This window comes from Anolis carolinensis, chromosome 5, assembly GCF_035594765.1.
Source record: "Anolis carolinensis isolate JA03-04 chromosome 5, rAnoCar3.1.pri, whole genome shotgun sequence".
Taxonomy (NCBI): Eukaryota; Metazoa; Chordata; class Lepidosauria; order Squamata; family Dactyloidae; genus Anolis; species Anolis carolinensis.
Window position 1 is genome coordinate 146,082,505 of NC_085845.1, and position 20,595 is coordinate 146,103,099.

General features: G+C 43.3%; 1 protein-coding gene across 5 annotated transcripts in view; it reads left to right on the top strand.

The window, feature by feature from the left end:
- The window catches only part of tmem117 (transmembrane protein 117), a 370,721-nt gene that overhangs the window by 65,225 nt on the left and 284,901 nt on the right, over positions 1-20,595 (top strand). For all 5 annotated transcript variants that reach the window (XM_062982502.1, XM_062982504.1, XM_062982501.1 and 2 more), the window contains one exon: positions 5,978-6,110. In XM_062982502.1, coding sequence (XP_062838572.1) covers positions 5,978-6,110 — 133 coding nt within the window. The remainder of the gene's footprint in view (positions 1-5,977; positions 6,111-20,595) is intronic.

Sequence of the window (20,595 nt, forward strand, 5' to 3'; positions counted from 1 at the left end):
ACGAGTTTGTGGGAAGAGTGTATTTTTTGTCTGTTTTTATGGGGAAGTTTTAAAAAGTGCCCCAGCCATTTTGCTGCCTATGGTCTCTTTATAATCAATGAGATTCTGTTTAGATTGATGGAAAACAGCTGCACCAATCAAATTTCCAGACAGATAGTTGACATCCTATGGTTTACATAGTCTTCCACAATAGAAATAGATCCAGAAAAGCCATCAGCATCCTTATTTGTTCACAAAACCCCATCACTGTCAATGTGCTTTGCCCCTTGAAATATCACTTCTGGCATTTAGGCATATTGTACTTACTGTTGCCTCAAGAGGAAGAAAGTGGCAAGTTAGCATTTGCAAATTTTGTTAACTCTGTTGTAGGTAGGACTGCTATATCTGAAATCAAACAGACTACATTTTACAGCTGAATAGTTACAATCCTCCCTTTAAAATAGGAATATAGAAATGGGTTGCTGTGAGTTTTTCGGGCTGTATGGCATGTTCCAGAAGCATTCTCTCATGACATTTCACCCACATCTATGGCAGGCATCTTCAGAGGTTGTGAGGCATAATGGAAACTAAGCAAGGGAGGTTTATATATCTGTGGAAGGTCCAGGGTGGGAGAAAGAACTCTTCTCTGTTGGAGGCAAGTGTTAATGTTGCAATTAATCACCTTGATTAGCATTTAATGGCCTTGCAGCTCAAGGCCTGGCTAATTCCTGTCTGGGGGAATCCTTTGCTGGGAGGTGTTTAATTACATCATTCACACTTGTCTCCAACAGATAAGAGTTCTTTCCCCCACCCTGGACCTTCCACAGATATATAAAACTCCCTTGTTTAGTTTCCAATATATCTCACAACCTCAGAAGGTGCCTGCCATATATTTGGGTGAAATGTCAGGAGAGAATGCTTTTGGAACATGGCCATACAGCTCGAAAAACTCACAACAGCCTAGTGATTCCAGCCATGAAAACCTTTGACAACACAATATCCTCATGACTGTAATTCACCGATGATCCTTTCTGTCTTATAGATATTGCCAATATCCTGTTAGAAGACTAATGACTACTTTGTTATTATACCACTGAGTGAAATTTTCCCGGCAGGTATAATTAGTATTCTGCAGGGTTGAGTTGCCATGATAAAAGTTCTTCTCTTACACTTTGCAGAAAATATAGGTAATTGCACCATTCATTACATTGCAATCCTCCAGCAGCTACTAGTAGTTTTTAAATAATCTTATCCTCTATAGAGTTCCATTTTGGGCAAAAAATGTGATAAATAAACTGAATAAGTAAATACTGTACAGATACAGTTTGACTCCCAAATGTGGGGGCTGGTTTCAGGAAATATCCTGTTCAGAAAAGTAATAATATACACACATAGAAAGAAACCCTCAAAACACACAACCAAATCAGGGTAAGCCTCGGAAAAGAAAACCATGAGGGTTGAATGAATCCACCTTCATAACTCCTCAACAGATGGCAATACTGGTATGCGGCAGGTACTGACTTGTTCAGTAGACTCACCTCTACAGTTCCATTTGGTGGGAAGTCTTGGCATTGAACAGTTGTGTTGTTAAAGTGCAAAGTATGGAACCCTGCGCAGACGGTCGGTCAATGCGACTTAAGCAACATGCAGTCATTGAATTCTTGACAGCAGAAGGCATCACCCCAAAGGAGAATGCAAGCTGTTTATGGTGATTGTGTTGACGTGAGTACTGTGTGTCGCTGGGCGAGTAAGTTTAAAGACGTTGAGGTGGGAACATCTGACTTGTGTGACAAACAAAGAGTTGGACATCCTGTGACAGCAACCACCGAGTTTCACAAGCAAAAGGTTGACAGATTGATTCAGAACGATCGTCGTATCACTCAGAAATTTCAAGTACAATTGGCATTTCACAAGAACATGTGGGTCACATTATTGCTTTGCTTGGCTATCGGAAGATCTGTGCATGATGGGTACTGTGAGACGCTGGTTCAGGAAACAGAGTGTCGACTTCTTCCGTGACGTCTTCAGAAAACATGTTCATCGTTGACAGAAATGTATCCAATTGTCTGGTGATTTTGTGGAAAAGTGAATAGTGGTAGTTAAAGAGCGCATTCTAAGGATTATTTCTGCATTTGATTTATTAAAATATTCCCATCCAAACCCAAGTAACAAAGGTGGAGGCATTACTTTTCATTCAACCCTCGTACTTTGAATCTTCTGGAGACACCTTGGAGGCTTCTTTCAAAATGCATCCAGGGATGGTTTTCTTTTCTTTCACAAGCCTGAACTTTTTTTATGATTTCCATTTTGGTGACCAACCTTATAAATATTTACATTTTAATATGCTGCTGAGGTAGGCTTATCTGTTGTCCCTTTTTATCTCTGTTTTAATGTCCATTGTGGAGGCAGTTGTGGTTTACCTTTCCTGCTGTTGGTAGATTCACATAACTATGGTAAGATTGGCTAGGGCAGAAACCTACTCTTTCCCAGCTCAAGGTATATTGCATTGTTGACCACAAACATGCTGCTGCAAACCGACATCAGGAGTCTATGATTCTTCAGCTGTGCTTCACTATCCTTTTAATCCTGATGCTGCTCAAAATCTTCAAGTTACATGAAGGATGGAAGGAAGTAGAAAGGAATTTTTTTTAAGTAGCTTCTTTATGATTTTTTAACTGAACATGATTGCAGTATAAAGAAATCTGATTAAATTCCTTTCCCAAACTGAGGCTGACATTTCCAGTAGCAAATTCCCAGTTAACCTATGTGTTGTATAAAGAAGTATTTTTATTTGTCTTGAATCTCCTACCATTTAACTTCTATGAATAATAAATGTTTATTTATTACCTGTCTCTCCTTTGGTTCAAGGCAGGGCACAACATTGTCAAACACATCTATAAAAGTACATATTAAAACCTAGTTAAAATAGAAGCATAACAGCACATTTTAAAGTATACAAGTATTAAAATAAAACATTAAGTCTAGTCGTGTCTGACTCTAGGGGGTGCTGCTCATTTCAATTTCCAAGCTGAAGAGCCAGCGTTGTCCGTCGACACCTTCTAGGTCATGTGGCCGGCATGACTGCATGGAGCACCATTAACTCCCTGCCGGAGTGGTATCTATTGATCTACTCACACTTGCATGTTTTCAAACTTCTAGATTCACAAGCTGGGGCTAACAGCAGGAGCTCACCCTGTCCCACAGATTCAAACTGCCAACCTTCCAGTCAGCAAGTTCAGCACCTCAGCAGCCCCATTAAAATACATGGCACAAAAATGAATACACAATTTAAAAAGCATGTGATTGTAAAAGTTATAGTTAAAACTTACTGGGACGGCCTGCTGTAAGAAATAGGTCTTAAGTTGTGTCTTAAATTCCGACCGCTGGTTTAGCTGTTGGATGTCTTCCGGCAGGTCATTCCACAGTCTTGGGGTGACTGATGCTTGACTTCAGATTCAAATACAATAAGACTTAGGATAAGAAAATTCTCCTGATCAGCTTTCTCAGAGTATTTAACCTCACCCATAATGTTATGAACATCTTGTATTGATCTTTTTATTTATTCAGGCATTTATCTTCATTCCATTGAGTCAGTTGCTAAATGATTAGTCAACACTTATGTAAATCATAGCACGTCTTAACTGTGTATTTTTATGAGCTATCATTTTTATATTGCACTAGCTGTGCCCTGCCACGCGTTGCTGTGGCCATTTAGAATTCCACTGAATCGCCTCGCTGCTTCCAAGCCTGGGTGCTTTCTATATATGGGCCTCCTTGCTTTGGCTGGTTGAATGGGACGGAGTGGTGTGATGGCTTCCAAATGTGAGGGTTTTTTATGTAGGGGAAATATTGGTTTGAGAGGTTGAAGAGGAGTGAATAGTGTTGGTGCTTTGAAGCCTGGCCGCTTTCTACCTTGTGGAATTGTTGGTTGGGCAGGTCGAATAGCAATGAATAGTCTGAGTGCAGGAAGTATGAATGTTGCAATTAGTTACGTTTTGAATTTATTGAATGGCCCTAGAGATTCGAGGCCTGGCTGTTTCCTGGTTGAGGGAATCCTTTGTTGGGAGGTGTTAGCTGGGCCTGATTGTTTCCTGTGTGGAATTCCCGTGTTTGGAATGTCCCTGTCTTTTGAGTGTTGTTTTGTATTTTGTGTCCTGATTTTAGAGATTCTATTGTTCGGTTTTCTTATTAGACCATAGTAATTATTACATATGATATAAAGTAATGTTATGTATTAATTACTGTTCTTACGAATGTAGCACGCAAACATAGCAACATTTAATTCGAAAACATTGACTACTAAATGGCAGACTGGCTTGGATAAGTGAAGCTTGGCTAAGTGAGACACTACTGTATTGTCTGTTTGGAGGCCAAGTGTGAATGTTGCCATTGGCGAGCTTGATTAGCACTGAATGGCCTTGCAGCTTCAGTGCCTGGGTGGTTCTTGCCTGTGAAGCTGTTGATGATTATTGTTGTGGTTGTGATTGTTTTTACAGTAGAGTCTCACTTATCCAACATAAACGGGCCTGCAGAATGTTGGATAAGCAAATATGTTGGATAATAAGGAGGGATTAAGGAAAAGCCTATTAAACATTAAATGAGGTTATGATTTTACAAATTAAGCACCAAAACATCATGCAATACAACAAATTTGACAGAAAAAGTAGTTCAATAGGTAGTAATGCTATGTAGTAATTACTGTATTTACAAATGTAGCACCAAAATATCACGATATATTTAAAACATTGACTACCAAATTGTGTTGGATAATCCAGAATGTTGGATAAGTGAGACTTTACTGTATTGGAATTGAGGTGTAGAGGAGGAGAAACTGAAAGTAATGGAGGGAGAACTCTTCCTGCTTCCCTTCTGGCCCCCGCCCCTCCGTGGCCTCGGTGTGCCTGTTTGAGGGGGCGACGTGGGCAAGGCCCCTCCCTCCCACCTCGCTCGCTTTCCCTGATGACCATGAGGAGGAGGTCGTCCCGGAGGAGGGTGGCCGGGGAGGAGGCCTGGCCTCCCGGCCCTCTCCTGGCCACGTCCCCCGGCCCCAGTCCCGGCCAGGCCTCGCCAGGGGGAGGGCGGCAGTGGGGGGCTCTGTGTAGGTCTTGCTGGTCCCTCCTCCCTGGTGCCATGTTGAGGGCCGCTGGGTGAGGTTTTTCTTGGTCGCGGTGCCTCGGAGCAGGAAGAGGGGAGCGCACGGGAGCGCCTGTTGAGGGGAGGGGTGGGGGTGGTTCTCTCCGTGCCTGGGGTTCGTTGTGGCGGAGGCGCACATGGAGCGTTTTTGTTTTTAGGCCCCGTGGTGGTTCCTGTTGTTTATTTTAGTTGTATGAACCCAGAGGCAGGGATGAGGGGTTGTGCTGGCAAATTTTGAGGTTGTGGGACATGTAGTTTTGTTGTTTTGCTCGGTGCCGGGATTCCATTACCATTTTATATATATAGATAAGTTCTCTCACAGTCAAAAGTATTTTTGACGTTTGAGCAGCTTCCCCAAAGAGCTGCTCTTGGTTGGGATTGAAATTATCAGATTTTTAAAAATACAGCTTCCTGTGATTTTGGATTGGGGTGTTGCTATAGGGACTCTCATGGGAGGCGAAACACATCAAAATATACCTCTTTGCCATTACTAGACAGGGGCCCTTTAAGAGACTTCTCTTTTATGTCTTACTCTGTGGGAGTCACCACAGGAGACACTTTAATTAAACAGAATCTATTACATGGAACTGTTCCACGGTTAAATGAGCTGGGGATGCGAGTCACATTTCCCAAGCCACGTGACAGTGGTTGGGAAAGGTGCCTGCCTGTTACAGTGTAAACAGATGTCTTACAATGGAACTGTTGACTATGTTATTTGCCCGAAATGCTTATTTGCATGTTTATTGGAGTTTGATTCAATTCTAGAACTCCATATGCTCCATCTGTGTTCTCTCGCTATCATATCAAGCAGTAGGTGACAAGTTCGAGGAAAATTCTCAACACATTTCTAATCTTCTCATTGCAGGTCAATTGCTGCGACTGAAAATGTTTAGAGAGGATCACGGGTCTTGGATGACAATGTTCTTCAGCACCATCCTCTTCCTCTTCTTTTTTTCTCACATATACAATCTGTGCCTCCTTATCGCTGGGAACATGAGGTAGGATACATGATTTCTCTAAACCAAACTTCTGTCTTTTGTACATTATATCTGTACAATGAAACATGGGTATTATACATTTTGAAATGAATGAAACATGGGTATTATACATTTTCACTGGAGCACAATAGCGCTAAACATTTAATAATCATAAATATTACTTGAGGTTTTTTTGTTAAATTTTTAAAAAATGCATTGATTCCAGCTACTACAGTAGAGTCTCACTTATCCAACACTCGCTTATCCAACATTCTGGATTATCCAACGCATTTTTGTAGTCAATGTTTTCAATACATCGTGATATTTTGGTGCTAAATTCGTAAATACAGTAATTACTACATAGCATTACTGCATATTGAACTACTTTTTCTGTCAAATTTGTTGTCTAACATGATGTTTTGGTGCTTAATTTGTAAAATCATAACCTAATTTGATGTTTAATAGGCTTTTCCTTAATGCCTCCTTATTATCCAACATATTCACTTATCCAACATTCTGCCGGCCCGTTTATGTTGGATAAGTGAGACTCTACTGTATTTTTATAGGCTTGGAAAGAGGTATGTTTTATACTCAGTCTATTTTTTTCCACAGTGATTTTTGAAAATGATTTTAACAGGAACAATATGAAGAAAAAGCAAAAACATAAAACAGAATCATATACACAATAAGTACATATGTAAGAATACCGATGCATATGCAAGAAAAACTGAAACTAGAGTTAAACTGAACTTAGAAACAAAACAGTCTACCAGCCCTGTCACATTCTAAATTGTAACTAAAGCACTAACATGCTAATGAACTCTGACCCTCAATCACAAACTGTAATAAAAATGAAAAAGAAATTAGTCCTCCTTTATAGATCCTGCTAAAAAACCTAATAGCATTACTAATAACCGTAACCACAAATTATTACATCCTTCAATTTCTTATTGCTCAGAAAGTCCATAAATGGTTTCCAATCATTCAAACATTCTTCAAATGGTTTTTCCTTTAACACTCATGCTAATTTGGCCGTTTCGCTAACTCAGCTGGTTTAACAATTCATTTGTCCATCATCAGTGCTTGAGTCTTATTTCCAGGTCTTAGCCTCCATTATCATTTATTAAAGTAGTCCATATTTGCTCCTGTGTCCATTAGGCTTGTGTAATTCGGTCAAGAGGCATGCTGTTTTGGGGCCCATTTTCAGCTAACCCTTCATTCTGTTTACCAGGAAATTACTCGAATCGGTAGGAGTGTTGCTGTTTTCATTCGGGAAAGATTAGGCCCATTGGCTACAATGGAAAACTTTAAAGGTCCAATCCTTAGTAATTTTAAGACCTATCTGCATGAAACCTACCTCGGTTTTGAGGCCATTTACAACTTCACACCTGGCAAGTTTCAGAGCAATTAACCAATCTTCTGATTTTTGAAATTATTTTAAGTGTTGCCATAACGCTTTTTAAAAATAAAACAAACCGCAGGAGAGGGTTCTGGGAATTGTAGTCACCGGTTGTGTCCATTCTCAGCCAATCAGAGCATGGACACAACCAGGCCTTTAATTGGCTGAGAAACAGAGTGAGAGAAAAACTCCAACTCCCATCATTCTTTGAGAGGATCTCAGAGACTTTTCAATGCCGATTAAGATGGTCCGCCCCAGGAGACTTATGGATCCAGATGGATTCCTGATGTCTCTTGGGGAACTTCCTGTCATGTTGGCTGACGATCCTGTTGAGACCCTGGTTGATCTCTATAACACCGAGATGGCCAGGGCTCTTGACTCGATCGCCCCCGAACGTCCCCTCGCGCTCCGCAGAGCCAGGTCGGCTCCTTGGTTCACCGAGGAGCTGGCTTGGATGAAGCGGGTGAGGCGGGGACTAGAGTGCAAGTGGCGGAAGACTTGGAGCATCACCGACCAAACACGGGCTAGAGCCTCCATTAAGGCCTACTCGGTGGCGTTGCAGGCAGCCAGAAAAACTTTCTCGACTGCCCGCATCGCATCTGCATCAAATAGACCAGCAGAGTTGTTCCGGGTTGTCCGGGAGCTCCTTCATCCTCATGAGGTGGAGGAGCCCCTTGACAACTCGGTCACTCGATGCAGCGAGTTCGCGCATCATTTTGCAGATAAAGTTGCTCGATTACGCTCCGACTTGGACGCCAGCTTTGATACAGTGCCCGATGAGGTACCTAGAGCATCTGTCGATTCCATCTTGATGGATTCGTTTCAACCTGTTCGGCCTGATGACGTGGACAAGATCCTTGGAGCAATGAGACCAACCACATGTGCTCTAGACCCTTGTCCTACCTGGCTTATAAAGCTTGCCGGAGGGGGGGGGGGTTGGTCGATTGGTTTTTGAGGATTATCAATGCCTCATTGGAACAAGGGCAATTTCCATCTAGCCTGAAACAGGCAACTATTAGACCAATTCTAAAAAAGGCATCCCTTGATTCCTCAATTCTATCAAACTATCGACCAATTTCAAACCTCTCATTCTTAGGCAAGGTTCTTGAGCGAGTGGTGGCCTCTCAACTCCAGGGATTCTTGGATGACACCGATTATCTTGACCCTTTCCAGTCTGGTTTCAGGCCTGGTCATGGCACTGAGATGGCTTTGGTCGCCTTGGTAGATGACCTCCGTAGAGAGCTGGACAGGGGGAGTGTGTCCCTGTTGGTTCTCTTAGACATCTCAGTGGCCTTCGCTACCATCGACCATGGTATCCTTCTGGGATGGCTCTCGGGATGGGCCTTGGGAATACTGCTCTCCAGTGGCTCCAGTCCTTCCTGGAGGGTCGCACCCAGATGGTGAAGCTGGGGGACACCTGCTCGGACCCCTGGCCTTTGACCTGTGGGGTCCCGCAAGGTTCCATTCTGTCCCCCATGCTTTTTAATATCTACATGAAACCGCTGGGCGAGGTCATCCGGGGTTTTGGAGTACGGTGCCATCTCTACGCAGATGACACTCAACTCTACTACTCTTTTCCACCTACCTCCAAGGAAGCCCCTCGGATCCTAGACCAGTGCCTGGCCGCTGTAATGGGTTGGATGAGGGCCAACAAGCTGAAATTTAATCCTGATAAAACAGAGTCCTCCAAGTCAGTCAGACTGATCGGGGTATAGGGTGGCTACCTGTGCTTGACGGGGTCACACTCCCCCTGAAGGCACAGGTCCACAGCTTGGGGATCCTCCTGGACTCATCGCTGTCACTTGATGCTCAGGTGTCGGCGGTGGCCGGGAGGGCCTTTGCACAGCTAAAGCTAGTGCGCCAACTGCGACGGTACCTCGAGAAGTCTGATGACCATGGTGGTCCATGCTCTGGTTACCTCAAGGATGGATTACTGTAATGCGCTCTACGTGGGGCTGCCCTTGAAGATGGTCCGGAAACTGCAGTTGGTACAACGGTCGGCAGCTAGGTTACTAACTGGAGCTGCTTACAGGGAGCGGTCAACCCCACTGTTCAAGCAGCTCCACTGGCTGCCGATAACTTTCCGGGCCCAATTCAAGGTGCAGGTTATTACCTATAAAGCTCTAAACGGTTCGGGACCTGCCTATCTTAGTGACCGCGTCGTCCCCTATGAACCCACCCGATCGCTGAGATCCTCCGGGGAGGCCCTCCTCTCACTTCCACCCTCCTCACAACTGCGTTTGGTAGGGACGAGAGAGAGGGCCTTCTCGGCCGTGGCTCCCCGACTCTGGAACTCCCTCCCCAGGGAGATTAGGTTGGCTCCCTCTCTACCTTCCCTCAGGAAGCAACTGAGGACTTGGATGTTTCGGCAGGCCTTCGGAGATAGTCATTAATTAATCAGCCCCAGTGGGTTTTTAATAATTTATCCTGTTTTTATTATGGTCTTACCATTTATGTATTTTAAATGAAATTTTTATCTTGTATTGTTGTTTATACTGATATATTGTATTATTGTTTTATCTTTTTATATTGTGATTTATTGTGTTTCTTATATTTTGTTCTTATGTTGTTTGGGCCACTGCCCCATGTAAGCCGCCCCGAGTCCCCGTGGGGAGATGGTGGCGGGATATAAATAAAGTTTTATTATATTATTTTATAATGCCCGCCCAATGCAAGTGCTGCTGGGAAAGCGAGTTCCCAGCAGGACCCTATCTGGAGAAAGAGCCTAGGGAAACTTTCCACTGCCAGGGAGGGAGAAAAGATGCCGCAGGATCTTCTCCATGAGCCCTGAGGCAGATCCCTGCCTCAGGTATAATGTAGATTTAACTCCATCCTCTCCAGTAGCCGATAAATCTGGCTCTCTTGATCCATTTTGCTTAGCTTTTCAGTTCCCTCCTTCTGTTTCTGTTTTGCGGGATTACACAAAATGGACTACCGAATATTACAAATCACTTTTGGTCAAACTGATCCAGGCCCAACCCTAGTGTCCATAATGCTCAATAAGAACATTCCTGGTATCACTGCAAGATCAATCTTTATTCTTTTAGTTAACATATGTGACCAAAAGATTTTAGCTTTCTTACATGCCTGCCACATATGAAAAAAGGAACAACCCCAACATTGAAGCATTTTTACACATTTTTGACAGGATATTGAGGGTTAGATACAATCAAAACATCAGCTCATATACATCTTTTAGGAGATTGCAGACAGCAAATATTATATTATTCAACAATTTCTCCCATACATCCATTTAAATATTGTGCCCAATTTTTTTGACCGACCTTATCATGCAATCTGTTATAGATTCATCTTCCACCTTTAATTTTAGAAGATATCCACACACTTTTCAATACATGTTCAACCTTTTTCCAAAGCTCTAAACAAAATTCATTTGCTCAAACCTTGATGGCTAGATCTGTTTTATCTTGATTAAATCTCTCCTTAAGTTGCAAGTAAGCAAACCAACTGAGACCTTTCCCTTCCTTAAGACACATCTCTTTTGATTTAAGCTCCTTGCTCTCTTGTTCCAAGTATGGCAGATTCTCATAAAGCAGCCATCTCTGGTTTCCTTAGAAAGGCTTCTTGTGATGAAGTGGCAAATATTATCTTAGCAGGGGGAAAAAAAATATTTGTTTGTGTTTGTTCCAAACTCACATGCTAGCCTGTCTGGTATAATGATTTTTAAATCCAGCATAAGCCTTAACTTTAGTTTGATATTCAGTCTTGATTATAACCTAAATTCTTTCTATACCCTAAGCCTAAAGCCAGTTTCATGCAAGTTATCGATGAACATAATAATAATAATAAAAAAACTTTATTTATACCCCGCCACCATCTCCCCGCGGGGGCTCGGGGCGGCTTACATGGGGCAGAGGCCCAAACAACATAGGACAAAACGTAGGTAACATAATACAAATCACACTATAAAAAGATAAAACAGTAATACAATATATCAATTAAAACAAAAGTCTATGTCGATTGAGAAGTTTAAGACTCTATTGAAGGCATGCTTTCCTATTGGGGGATTGTCAGGGGCCTTATTCCGAATGGCTATATGAAAAAGAATCATGGAATTTGTTCTAGTTTGTATGGAATTGGCCATAACAGTAGGCACAACTCATCAAGCAAGCACTGTACAGGAAATCCCCGAGTTATAGAAACATCCGACCTGCAAATGACTTATAGTTACAAATGGGGGTGAGACAACAGGAAGTGATAAAATTTTACCCTTAGGAAGGGAAATTTACTCCTGAAAGAGTTATCATGAGGAAAGGGTGTCTCAGCTGAACCCTTCCTTATGCTATTCCAAGCTGAGATATATATATGTGTGTATACTAGCTGTGCCCGGCCACGCATTGCTGTGGTGAAGTGGTATGGGAAATTAAGTATTGAGGAATTGTTGGTAGTTAAGGTAAAGGATAAAGGTTTTCCTCTAACATTAAGTCCAGTCGTGTCTGACTCTGGTGGTTGGTGCTTATCTCCATTTCTAAGCCAAAGAGCTGGCGTTGTCCATAGACTCCTCCAAGGTCATGTGGCATGACTGCATGGAGCGCTGTTACCTTCCCGCCGGAGCAGTACCTATTCATCTACTCCCCTGCGCCATCAGGGGATATTATTTCCTAAAGCTTGTGAATATTCAATATTTCTGATTGTTGAAGTGTGAATGATGTATGTTTGTTGGTTTGGGGAATTGGTTTTTCTGCAGCTATCTTGGCTGGATGTCTGTGTTTTGTGTATTTGGTGTTGTTGTTGTGCATGTGTTTGGGTTCTTTTGCCCTGTAGCTATGCATGTGTCCTGGCTGTAGTGGACATGGGAGGTAGGGATTGCATTGGTGTGTGGATAGTGTGTTGTGTGTTGTGTGCAGTTGTGTTGTGTCTGGTTTTAAGTGGTGAGGCAACACAGGATGTCGGAGTTTAGCAATGTCGAAGTTTGTTGTGGTGAGGTTGGATGGGTTTCTGTAAGGTGTGGTTTGAAGGTGTAGTGAATGGTTGAGGAGTGGGGCTGTATGGTGATCTGTCCACTGTATGATGGTATTGGTGTGTTATTGGTATTATTATTTTCTTTTTCTTGGTCAATATTGTGGTTGGTGGGTATGCTTATGTGTAGTTGTGGAAATGCATGGTTGGTAACTGGTAGTTGGGCTATGATATTGAATGGGGGTGTTTTATTGTTAGTATAGCTGGCTGTTGTTACAATTTGTCGAGTAGTTATAGCCCTGCTTGTTACTTAGCCATTGGCCTCTTCTTGGCCTTGGAGCTTTGAGGCCCTGGGCTGAGTGGGTTGCTAGGAGACTGAGTGGGCGGAGCTTAGCTTTCTAACTGGCAGCAATTGGATAAAAACAATTATTCCTCTCCCTCTAATTAGGACTTTATTTTTCCTTTCTTTTTGTTGTCGGAACCTAGGGGCAAGGATGGTGGGTTGTGCTGCCAAGTTTCGTGGTTTTGGGATGTGTAGTTTTGTTGCTTACTTCACAGCCCCCAGTTTTTTTACTGTGTGTGTGTGTGTGTGTGTGTGTATTGTTTGTAACTTGGGGACTGCTTGTATTTAGAATTTCTTTATTTGACACAACTATTAAAGGTATGGATTCGGTGTTCTCTCTGTCCATTTGACTATCTTTATAGATAGAGGACTGGGCTGTGGCGCAGCTGGTTAGTAGCCAGCTGCAATAAATCACTACTGACCGAGAGGTCATGAGTTCGAACCAGCACAGGTCAGATTGAGTGCCCAACCATTAAAATAGCCTAGCTCGTTGTTTACCTAAGCAACCCGAAAGATAGTTGCATCAGTCAAGTAGGAAAATTTAGGTACTGCTTGGGCGGGGAGGCTAATTTAGCTAATTTACGACACATAAAAATCATCCAGCAGTGTGTGGAAGAATGAGGAAGTACTCCATCAAGGACTTGGTGTCATAGTGGATGATGAAGCAGCAGCTCGCCCTGTGGCCAGAATCGAGCATACACTTATGAAGCCAGAAGCTGGAAAATGTTAAATTGCCTCTGTGCCTTTGTCTCCGTCTCTGTCTGTATGTTGTATGTCTAATGGCATTGAATGCTTGCCATGTATATGTACATTGTGATCTGCCCTGAGTCCCCTTCAGGGTGAGAAGAGTGGAACATAAATACAGTAAAGAAATAAATAATAAATTTATGAAATCACTGAAAGCCACTGCATGAGCAGGATCTCAATAGAACATGAAAGGTAGTACCTGCCAACAAAGGTGGAGAAGTGAGAAAGTATAAAGTCATAATGGGAAATTTGAGCCTATAGAAGATATCCAATCTAAAGCAGTCACAAAACAGAAAATAAAACTGCATACAGTGAAACTAAAGTAGTGTGTTCAATGACAACAGACTGCATAATGTGTAAACCAAGATTATAGAAGCTACAGTAGTATGTTCAATGATAATAAACAACATAATGATAAAAAAGAGCTAGGCGAAGAAGATAAGGCTGAAATGGAGGGATGCTTGAATGCCATGCATTGTGCTGAGATACCATTCAGACTCTGATTCAGAAAGGAGACAGACCTTGAGCAAATTGGCATGATGGAGAGCAGAAAGCGGATCATATGGGGCACTACCAATTCAAGTGAAAGAGGAGGTCATTTTGGATGCCTTGACTGTTTTCACTAATGCAGGAAGAAATTGTTTGTACATGAGTGTTGCGTAGATGGAATCCCAATCACATTTAAAAATGAAGGTTTTGAAGATCTAGTCAGGGTGCTGTGGTTTCTAACTTTGAATATGTTTTCATGGATTTGAACTGATTTTTAAAAATGCTGTTTATATTGAATTTTGTTTTAATGTTTGCGTATTTATATCTTTTAAATTGTATGTTAATGTTTTTATGTCAAGCCGCTTTGAGTCTCTTTCAGGAGAAATAATACAGGATATAAATAAAGTAATTAAACCCCAAGCATTTCAGGGTGACATCCCAAGATGGTAGGCGGGTCCTTCCATCCCTGGCCTCTACAACACAGACTTAGCATTATTATAGTAGGAAGAAATTAACATAAACTTGACTGATAGCTAGAGCAGCACTTTCTAAAATGATTCCAGGAATGCAAAATGAATATTACAGTGAAATGTATGTGGCCAGTGATTCATTTTTATGTTTGCCGATGTATTTCTAGAGAGAACCACCAGAGAGCAGCAAAAGGCTTTCAATATATCAAATGGATAGGGTTTTTTTACTACCAGTTTTGCCATAGAGTCCATCATTTGGAAACTGAATGGTATCCTGTTGTGACTGTTGCTCAATGGTCCATGCATGTAATAGTTAGTGATATGTGCATATGCAAGCTTCCCTTATAAAGAAACTTCATTCATAATGTTTTTTGTAGTCACCTTTAAAACAGAAAATAATTTAGAATGGAGTAGGTCTACACATAACTGTTTTGGTTAGGTTCACATTTAGCTGCATAGAATCATAGTTGGAAGACACCACAAACAAAGGCCATCCAGTTCAACTCTCCCCATGCAGGAATACATAATTAAAATAGAGCCAAACAGCTTCTGTTTAAAAACCTCCAGAAAAAGAGACTCAACCACACTTCGAGGCAATGAGTACCACTGTCAAAAACTCACCAAATGCAGTTCTAATGAAAAGTTCCAGAAATAGTCAGAATTTTAAGGGAAGGTACTTTTTCAATTAACAATTGATTCCTTGGATGTTAGGACTCTTTTGTTTTGGCCCATGGTCAGAGGGAGTGGCATCTGCTTGCACTGATGGATGTCCAGACCATATTGGCTTTGTGCATTTTTGGTTGACCCAATATAATAATAATAATAATAATAATAATAATAATAATAATAATAATAATAACAACAACAACAACAACAACAACAACAGCAACAACAACAACAGCAACAATAATAATACTCTTTATATTCCACTTTATGTCCCCAGAGAGACTCAGAGCGGATTACAGAACACATATAACATAAACATTCAATGCCTTTTGCACAACGATGACATACAGTACACGTACACAGACAAAGGTAAAGGCGGATTTTGGTGGATTACAAATGTTGTTTCACTAAGGGTGCAAGTTCCACATCCACTGAAGATGCACTTCAGAAGGGCATCTGCTCAGTCTGGAGGGCACAGACAGCACATCCAAGAAGCATAGCACAGTTGTTCATTTCTGCACTGGCATTCAGACAGTGGAGTGAGAAACACCAAAGAACGAAGCTCATCCCTTTCAGAACAGAGGCAAAGATAACAGGAATCCTTAACCCAGAGAATCAGTCATCCCATCATCCTTCATCTTGGCTTTCTTATAGATTGCAGTTCCTACATTGTTGATGGTTGTGATAGGAGTCTCAGCAAGTTCTGGGAATTCTTAGTTTACTACAGAAAGGAGCCCTGTTGATTTTGCTATACCTATTCCACTAATACTTTATTCTTGTATCTCCCTGAAGGGACTTGGGACGGTTTACAACAGGGACATGCCCAGCATAACAACATAACATCATAAAACAGTGATTTAAAACAATAGTTAACACAATGCAGCAATAAAATGTGCACATGAATAAATACCTTAAAACTCAACATATATATGCATATAATAAAAAGTGAATAGTGCACAGACTCTGAAAGGGTCCATGAGTAAAATCAGGGCAGGACATATGGGGTGGGGAGCAATAAGAAAGTACCGTACAATTTTCACATCTGGTGGCTGTTTTACTGAAAAGCACTTCGAAAAATCCATGTTTTCAGTTCCACTGGTTGGACTGCATTTCTTTTACTGGAATCCTGAATCCTGTGTTCTTCATGCTAATATCATGCAGCTAGAGCTGACCTTTTGAACTTGTTTGTACCAGTAAAACAAATCATACTCATCCCGTATCTGCCTTGAACCTGACACACGATGTAAAGCCCATTTAGCAGTGAAAGCACTTCTTTTATACTTTAGCACAATATACCAAAACTCAGTTCTTGTTCTCCAGTTTCTAAGGAAATCTGGTCTGTTGCTGTGTTTTGCTACGTGTGTACAATCTAGATTGGTGAGATTTCAGGAAGGGTGCTAAACAAATTGCTGGATGGTTAGCATCACCATTTAAAAATATCCAGTGCTACTTGCTGAAGTGCCTGGTTTGTAACATTATATATAACTTCTTTTTTTGTGAATAATCACATTCTCTGCTCAGAATGGGGTATGGATAGTTCATGCTGAGTGAGTAGAGGGTCACTGCCCCCTGCCCTTCTTTGCCTATGTTGCTCTCCTCTTCAGCCATTGCATTACTCCATCCTTGCAGGCACACTCCTGTTCTGGCTCCTCCTCTTGTATTAGTGGTAAGGTGGGTATAGTGGGCCTGAGAACAAATGTTGGTGGCTGTAGTGGTTGTAGTGGCAGCTCCAAAGCAACCCTACAGGCTATCCAGCTACTTGGAATCTGGAAGAAAGGTGAATGCCACTGCCAGTGCCCCTGGCAACGTTGGTCAAGGACCTGGAACAGGGGTGTGAGGACAAGGGGATAGTGGTAGTGGTTACAGCAGCAATAGTAAGCCGGTGTAAGTGGAGTGTGTGTGTGAGAGAGATCTTCCACTGTCTTACTCATGAGCTTGAATAGAGTAGAATAACTTTATTGTCATTGTACAATAAAATTAATTGCTTTCCCCAGCACATATCACAAAAACAACACATGCATCCCTCCACAGTCTAACCACCCACCACAAATCCCCCAATGCCACATCAGTGGTGCTGATTTCAATTTGGGGTGTAGTTAACAATTCAATTTCAGGATAGTATCTTACTGGTATATGTGTGATGACTCATGGGCCTTGTAGTCCTGCTCATGACATTGTAATGCCTGATGAAGAAGAAAACTTGGGTTTTTTACCTTCCCAGTCAGAACTGGAATCTTCTCAGCCAGATCTTTCCCAGGCAGATCTGGGAACCTTGCACCTGCAAGAAAGTTGTGTCCCAGAAGTATGTCAAACAAACCCTGAGCCTACATCTCCCATGTTCTCTCGCCATGAGTTTTGTAAACAACAGAGGGGTTTGGAAGCAGCCTCGCGCAGGAGTGCTAGAATAGCAGCTAAGAATGTACCCAATTAAGCCTGCTTTTCGTGAGAATCTTTAAGGAGTCAAACATCTGGTCTCAGAGTTTAGCTTTCGTTTCTGGTTCCCAGAGAACTGCTTCGGCGGGAAAGTTAGACTCGATATAGGTGTTTTACCCGCGTAGTAACTTCGCGGAGTCAATTCGTCAGCCTCCGGAGCGAGTTGTGTCTGGACAGCGCGCTCCGTTTCAAGCCTCGTTCCTGCTCAAGCCTTGTCCTTGTTTCCAGCCTTCGCTCCTGTTTCCCAGCCTTTGTTTACCTACGGACCTTGCCTTGTTTCCCAGGACTAAACCTTGCCTTGTTTCACGGATTTTACCAAGTTATTCCACGGACCTTGTTCTTGTTCCTCGTTACCTTGTTCCACGATTCAAGCCTTGTTTCAAGTATCAAGTTATTTCCTAGCCTTGCTCAAGTTCATGGACTAAAGGACCTTGTCATCTCCCCTCACTTTGCCTGGCAAAGTGAGTGTTTCGGTTATTGGATTACAACTTTGGACCTTAATATTTCATATTGGACATTGTTTCTTTGGACTAATTTTGACCTTTCCTGAAAGGTCTGCTTCTGGACTAACTTTTACATTTGCTTTTACTAACTTTATATATTTCCTAATAAAGATATTAGATAGAGTCTGGCCTCTGCGTATGGTTATTGGTGCTCTGTAGCCTGGGTCGTGACAGTTTGACTCCGCCACCCATAAGCACCAATTAACCAAGGCCAGAATGTCTACCGGAACCGTGCCGGGCGGCCAGCCGATTACCTACACCATCGACAAGGATGAGGTGGACCGAATCCGTGATAAGCTCAATGCACAGGATGGGGAAATAAAGGGTTTGAAGGAACGCGGAATCCGTCTTCCGGCCATGGCGTTGCCAACCAAGTTTACTGGAGAAGCTTCTAAGGTTCATGTTTTCCGTCGCCAATGCCAAGCTTATCTAGAGGCCCGTGATGCCGAGTTTCCCCAGGAAGACATCAAGGTGGCGTGGATTTACAGTCTCCTAGACGGGCCAGCGGCTAACTGGGCGACGGCTCTGTTCGACCAAGCCTCCCCTCATCTAAGGTCAGCGCAACATTTCTTGGACCACCTTAAGGCGACCTGGGGAATCGAGGACAATTTGGAGGCAGCCGGGCACAAACTCCGCCGCCTCTTCCAAGGAGACAGACCCATGTCTCAGTACATAGCCGAGTTCCGAGTGCTGGCCCACAACACCGGCTGGAACGATGTTGCCCTCAGAGGACAATTTCGGGAGGGTCTCAACATTGAAATGCTGGAGGAAATCTCCAAGGTGGATCCTCCCCAAACGCTTGAAGCACTCATCGATCAATGTTTACGGGCTGAAGTCATGATTGCCAACAGGAAACAGTGGGTACGAGGCCAGAGCGGTAGAGCTGGGGCAAAAACCCCCGCTCCCGCCAGCGTTCAGCCGCGTCCAGTGTGGAGACCCCCACCACCATCCCCATACCCCAGAGGGAGCGAGGAGGTGCCGATGCAGTTGGGCAATGTGCGTCCCAGATTAGATGCCGCCGAGAAGGCCCGCCGCCAACGCCTAAATCTCTGTTGGTATTGCGGGAATGGGGGCCACTTCGCCAGAGAGTGCCCAGCCAAAGGGAAGCCCGCCGCCCGTCTTGCGGCGGCGTCCTCCACGGAGACGAAGGCGTCTGAGGCGGCTGGCACACAGCCGGCGGGGGAAGCCAACGACCGGGCGTAGAGAGGCTCGCCAACCCGGTCAAGAAACCCATTCAAGAGCCGCCAACCGGGGTCCTGTTCCTTCTAGTGGTCACCTTATGGTCAGCAAAAAAGGGACCCGTCATGATCCACGCCATGATAGACTCAGGAGCTACCAACAATTTCATTGATAGAGAGTATGCCGACTCTCTGGGATTACAATATCATGACTTCAAGAATGCCCGTGTGGTACAAGCCATCGATGGCCGCCCTCTCAAGACGGGCCCCGTAAGCCAGTGGTCGGAACCCACCAGGATGTGGATAAGGGAACATATGGAAGAGATTTCCTTCTTTGTTACCGAGGTTCCCCATTTCCCTGTGATTTTGGGAATTCCATGGCTGACACTTCACGACCCAAGCATCTCCTGGTCCAACAGAGAACTGCAGTTTGCTTCAAGGTACTGCCAAAACCATTGCCTCGTAGCCAAGGTCTGCCATGCCACAGACACCGAGCCCATTATCACCTTGCCAAAGAAGTACTCCGAGTATTGGGATGTATTCAATGAAAAAGAAGCCGAAAAATTACCCCCACATAGACCTTATGACTGTGCCATAGACTTGGTGGAGGGGGCCCCGATCCCGCGAGGGCATCTCTACTCCCTGACTGAACCAGAGCAAGAAGCTCTCAGGGAATTCATAGAGACAAACCTTCGCAAGGGATTCATCAGACCCTCTCAATCCCCAGCTGCCTCCCCAGTGATGTTTGTGAAGAAGAAGTCAGGGGAATTACGCTTGGTGGTGGACTACAGAGCATTGAATAATATCACCAAGCGGAACAGCTATCCCCTGCCCTTAATCTCGGATCTACTAGACCGACTTCGAGGAGCCAAGGTTTACACCAAGCTGGATCTTCGGGGGGCTTACAACTTAGTTCGCATCAGAGAAGGGGACGAGTGGAAGACCGCCTTCCAGACTAAATTCGGATTATTCGAGTCCCGAGTTATGAATTATGGATTATGCGGAGCTCCCGCAACGTTCCAGCATTTTGTCAATGACATTTTCCAGGACTATCTAGATAGGTTCTTGATAATCTACCTGGACGATTTTTTGGTGTTTTCTAGATCACAATCAGAACATGAGAACCACGTCAAAATGGTGTTACAACGATTGCGGGATCATGGACTTTATGCCAAGCTGGAAAAATGCGCTTTTGATCTACAAGAGGTAGATTTCCTTGGATACCGTATCTCGCCTCTAGGGCTCTCCATGGATCCAGCCAAGGTTTCAGCAGTATTGGAATGGCGGGCGCCAACTAACAAGAAGGAGGTGCAGCGATTCTTGGGGTTCGCGAACTATTACCGCAAGTTCATTCCAGA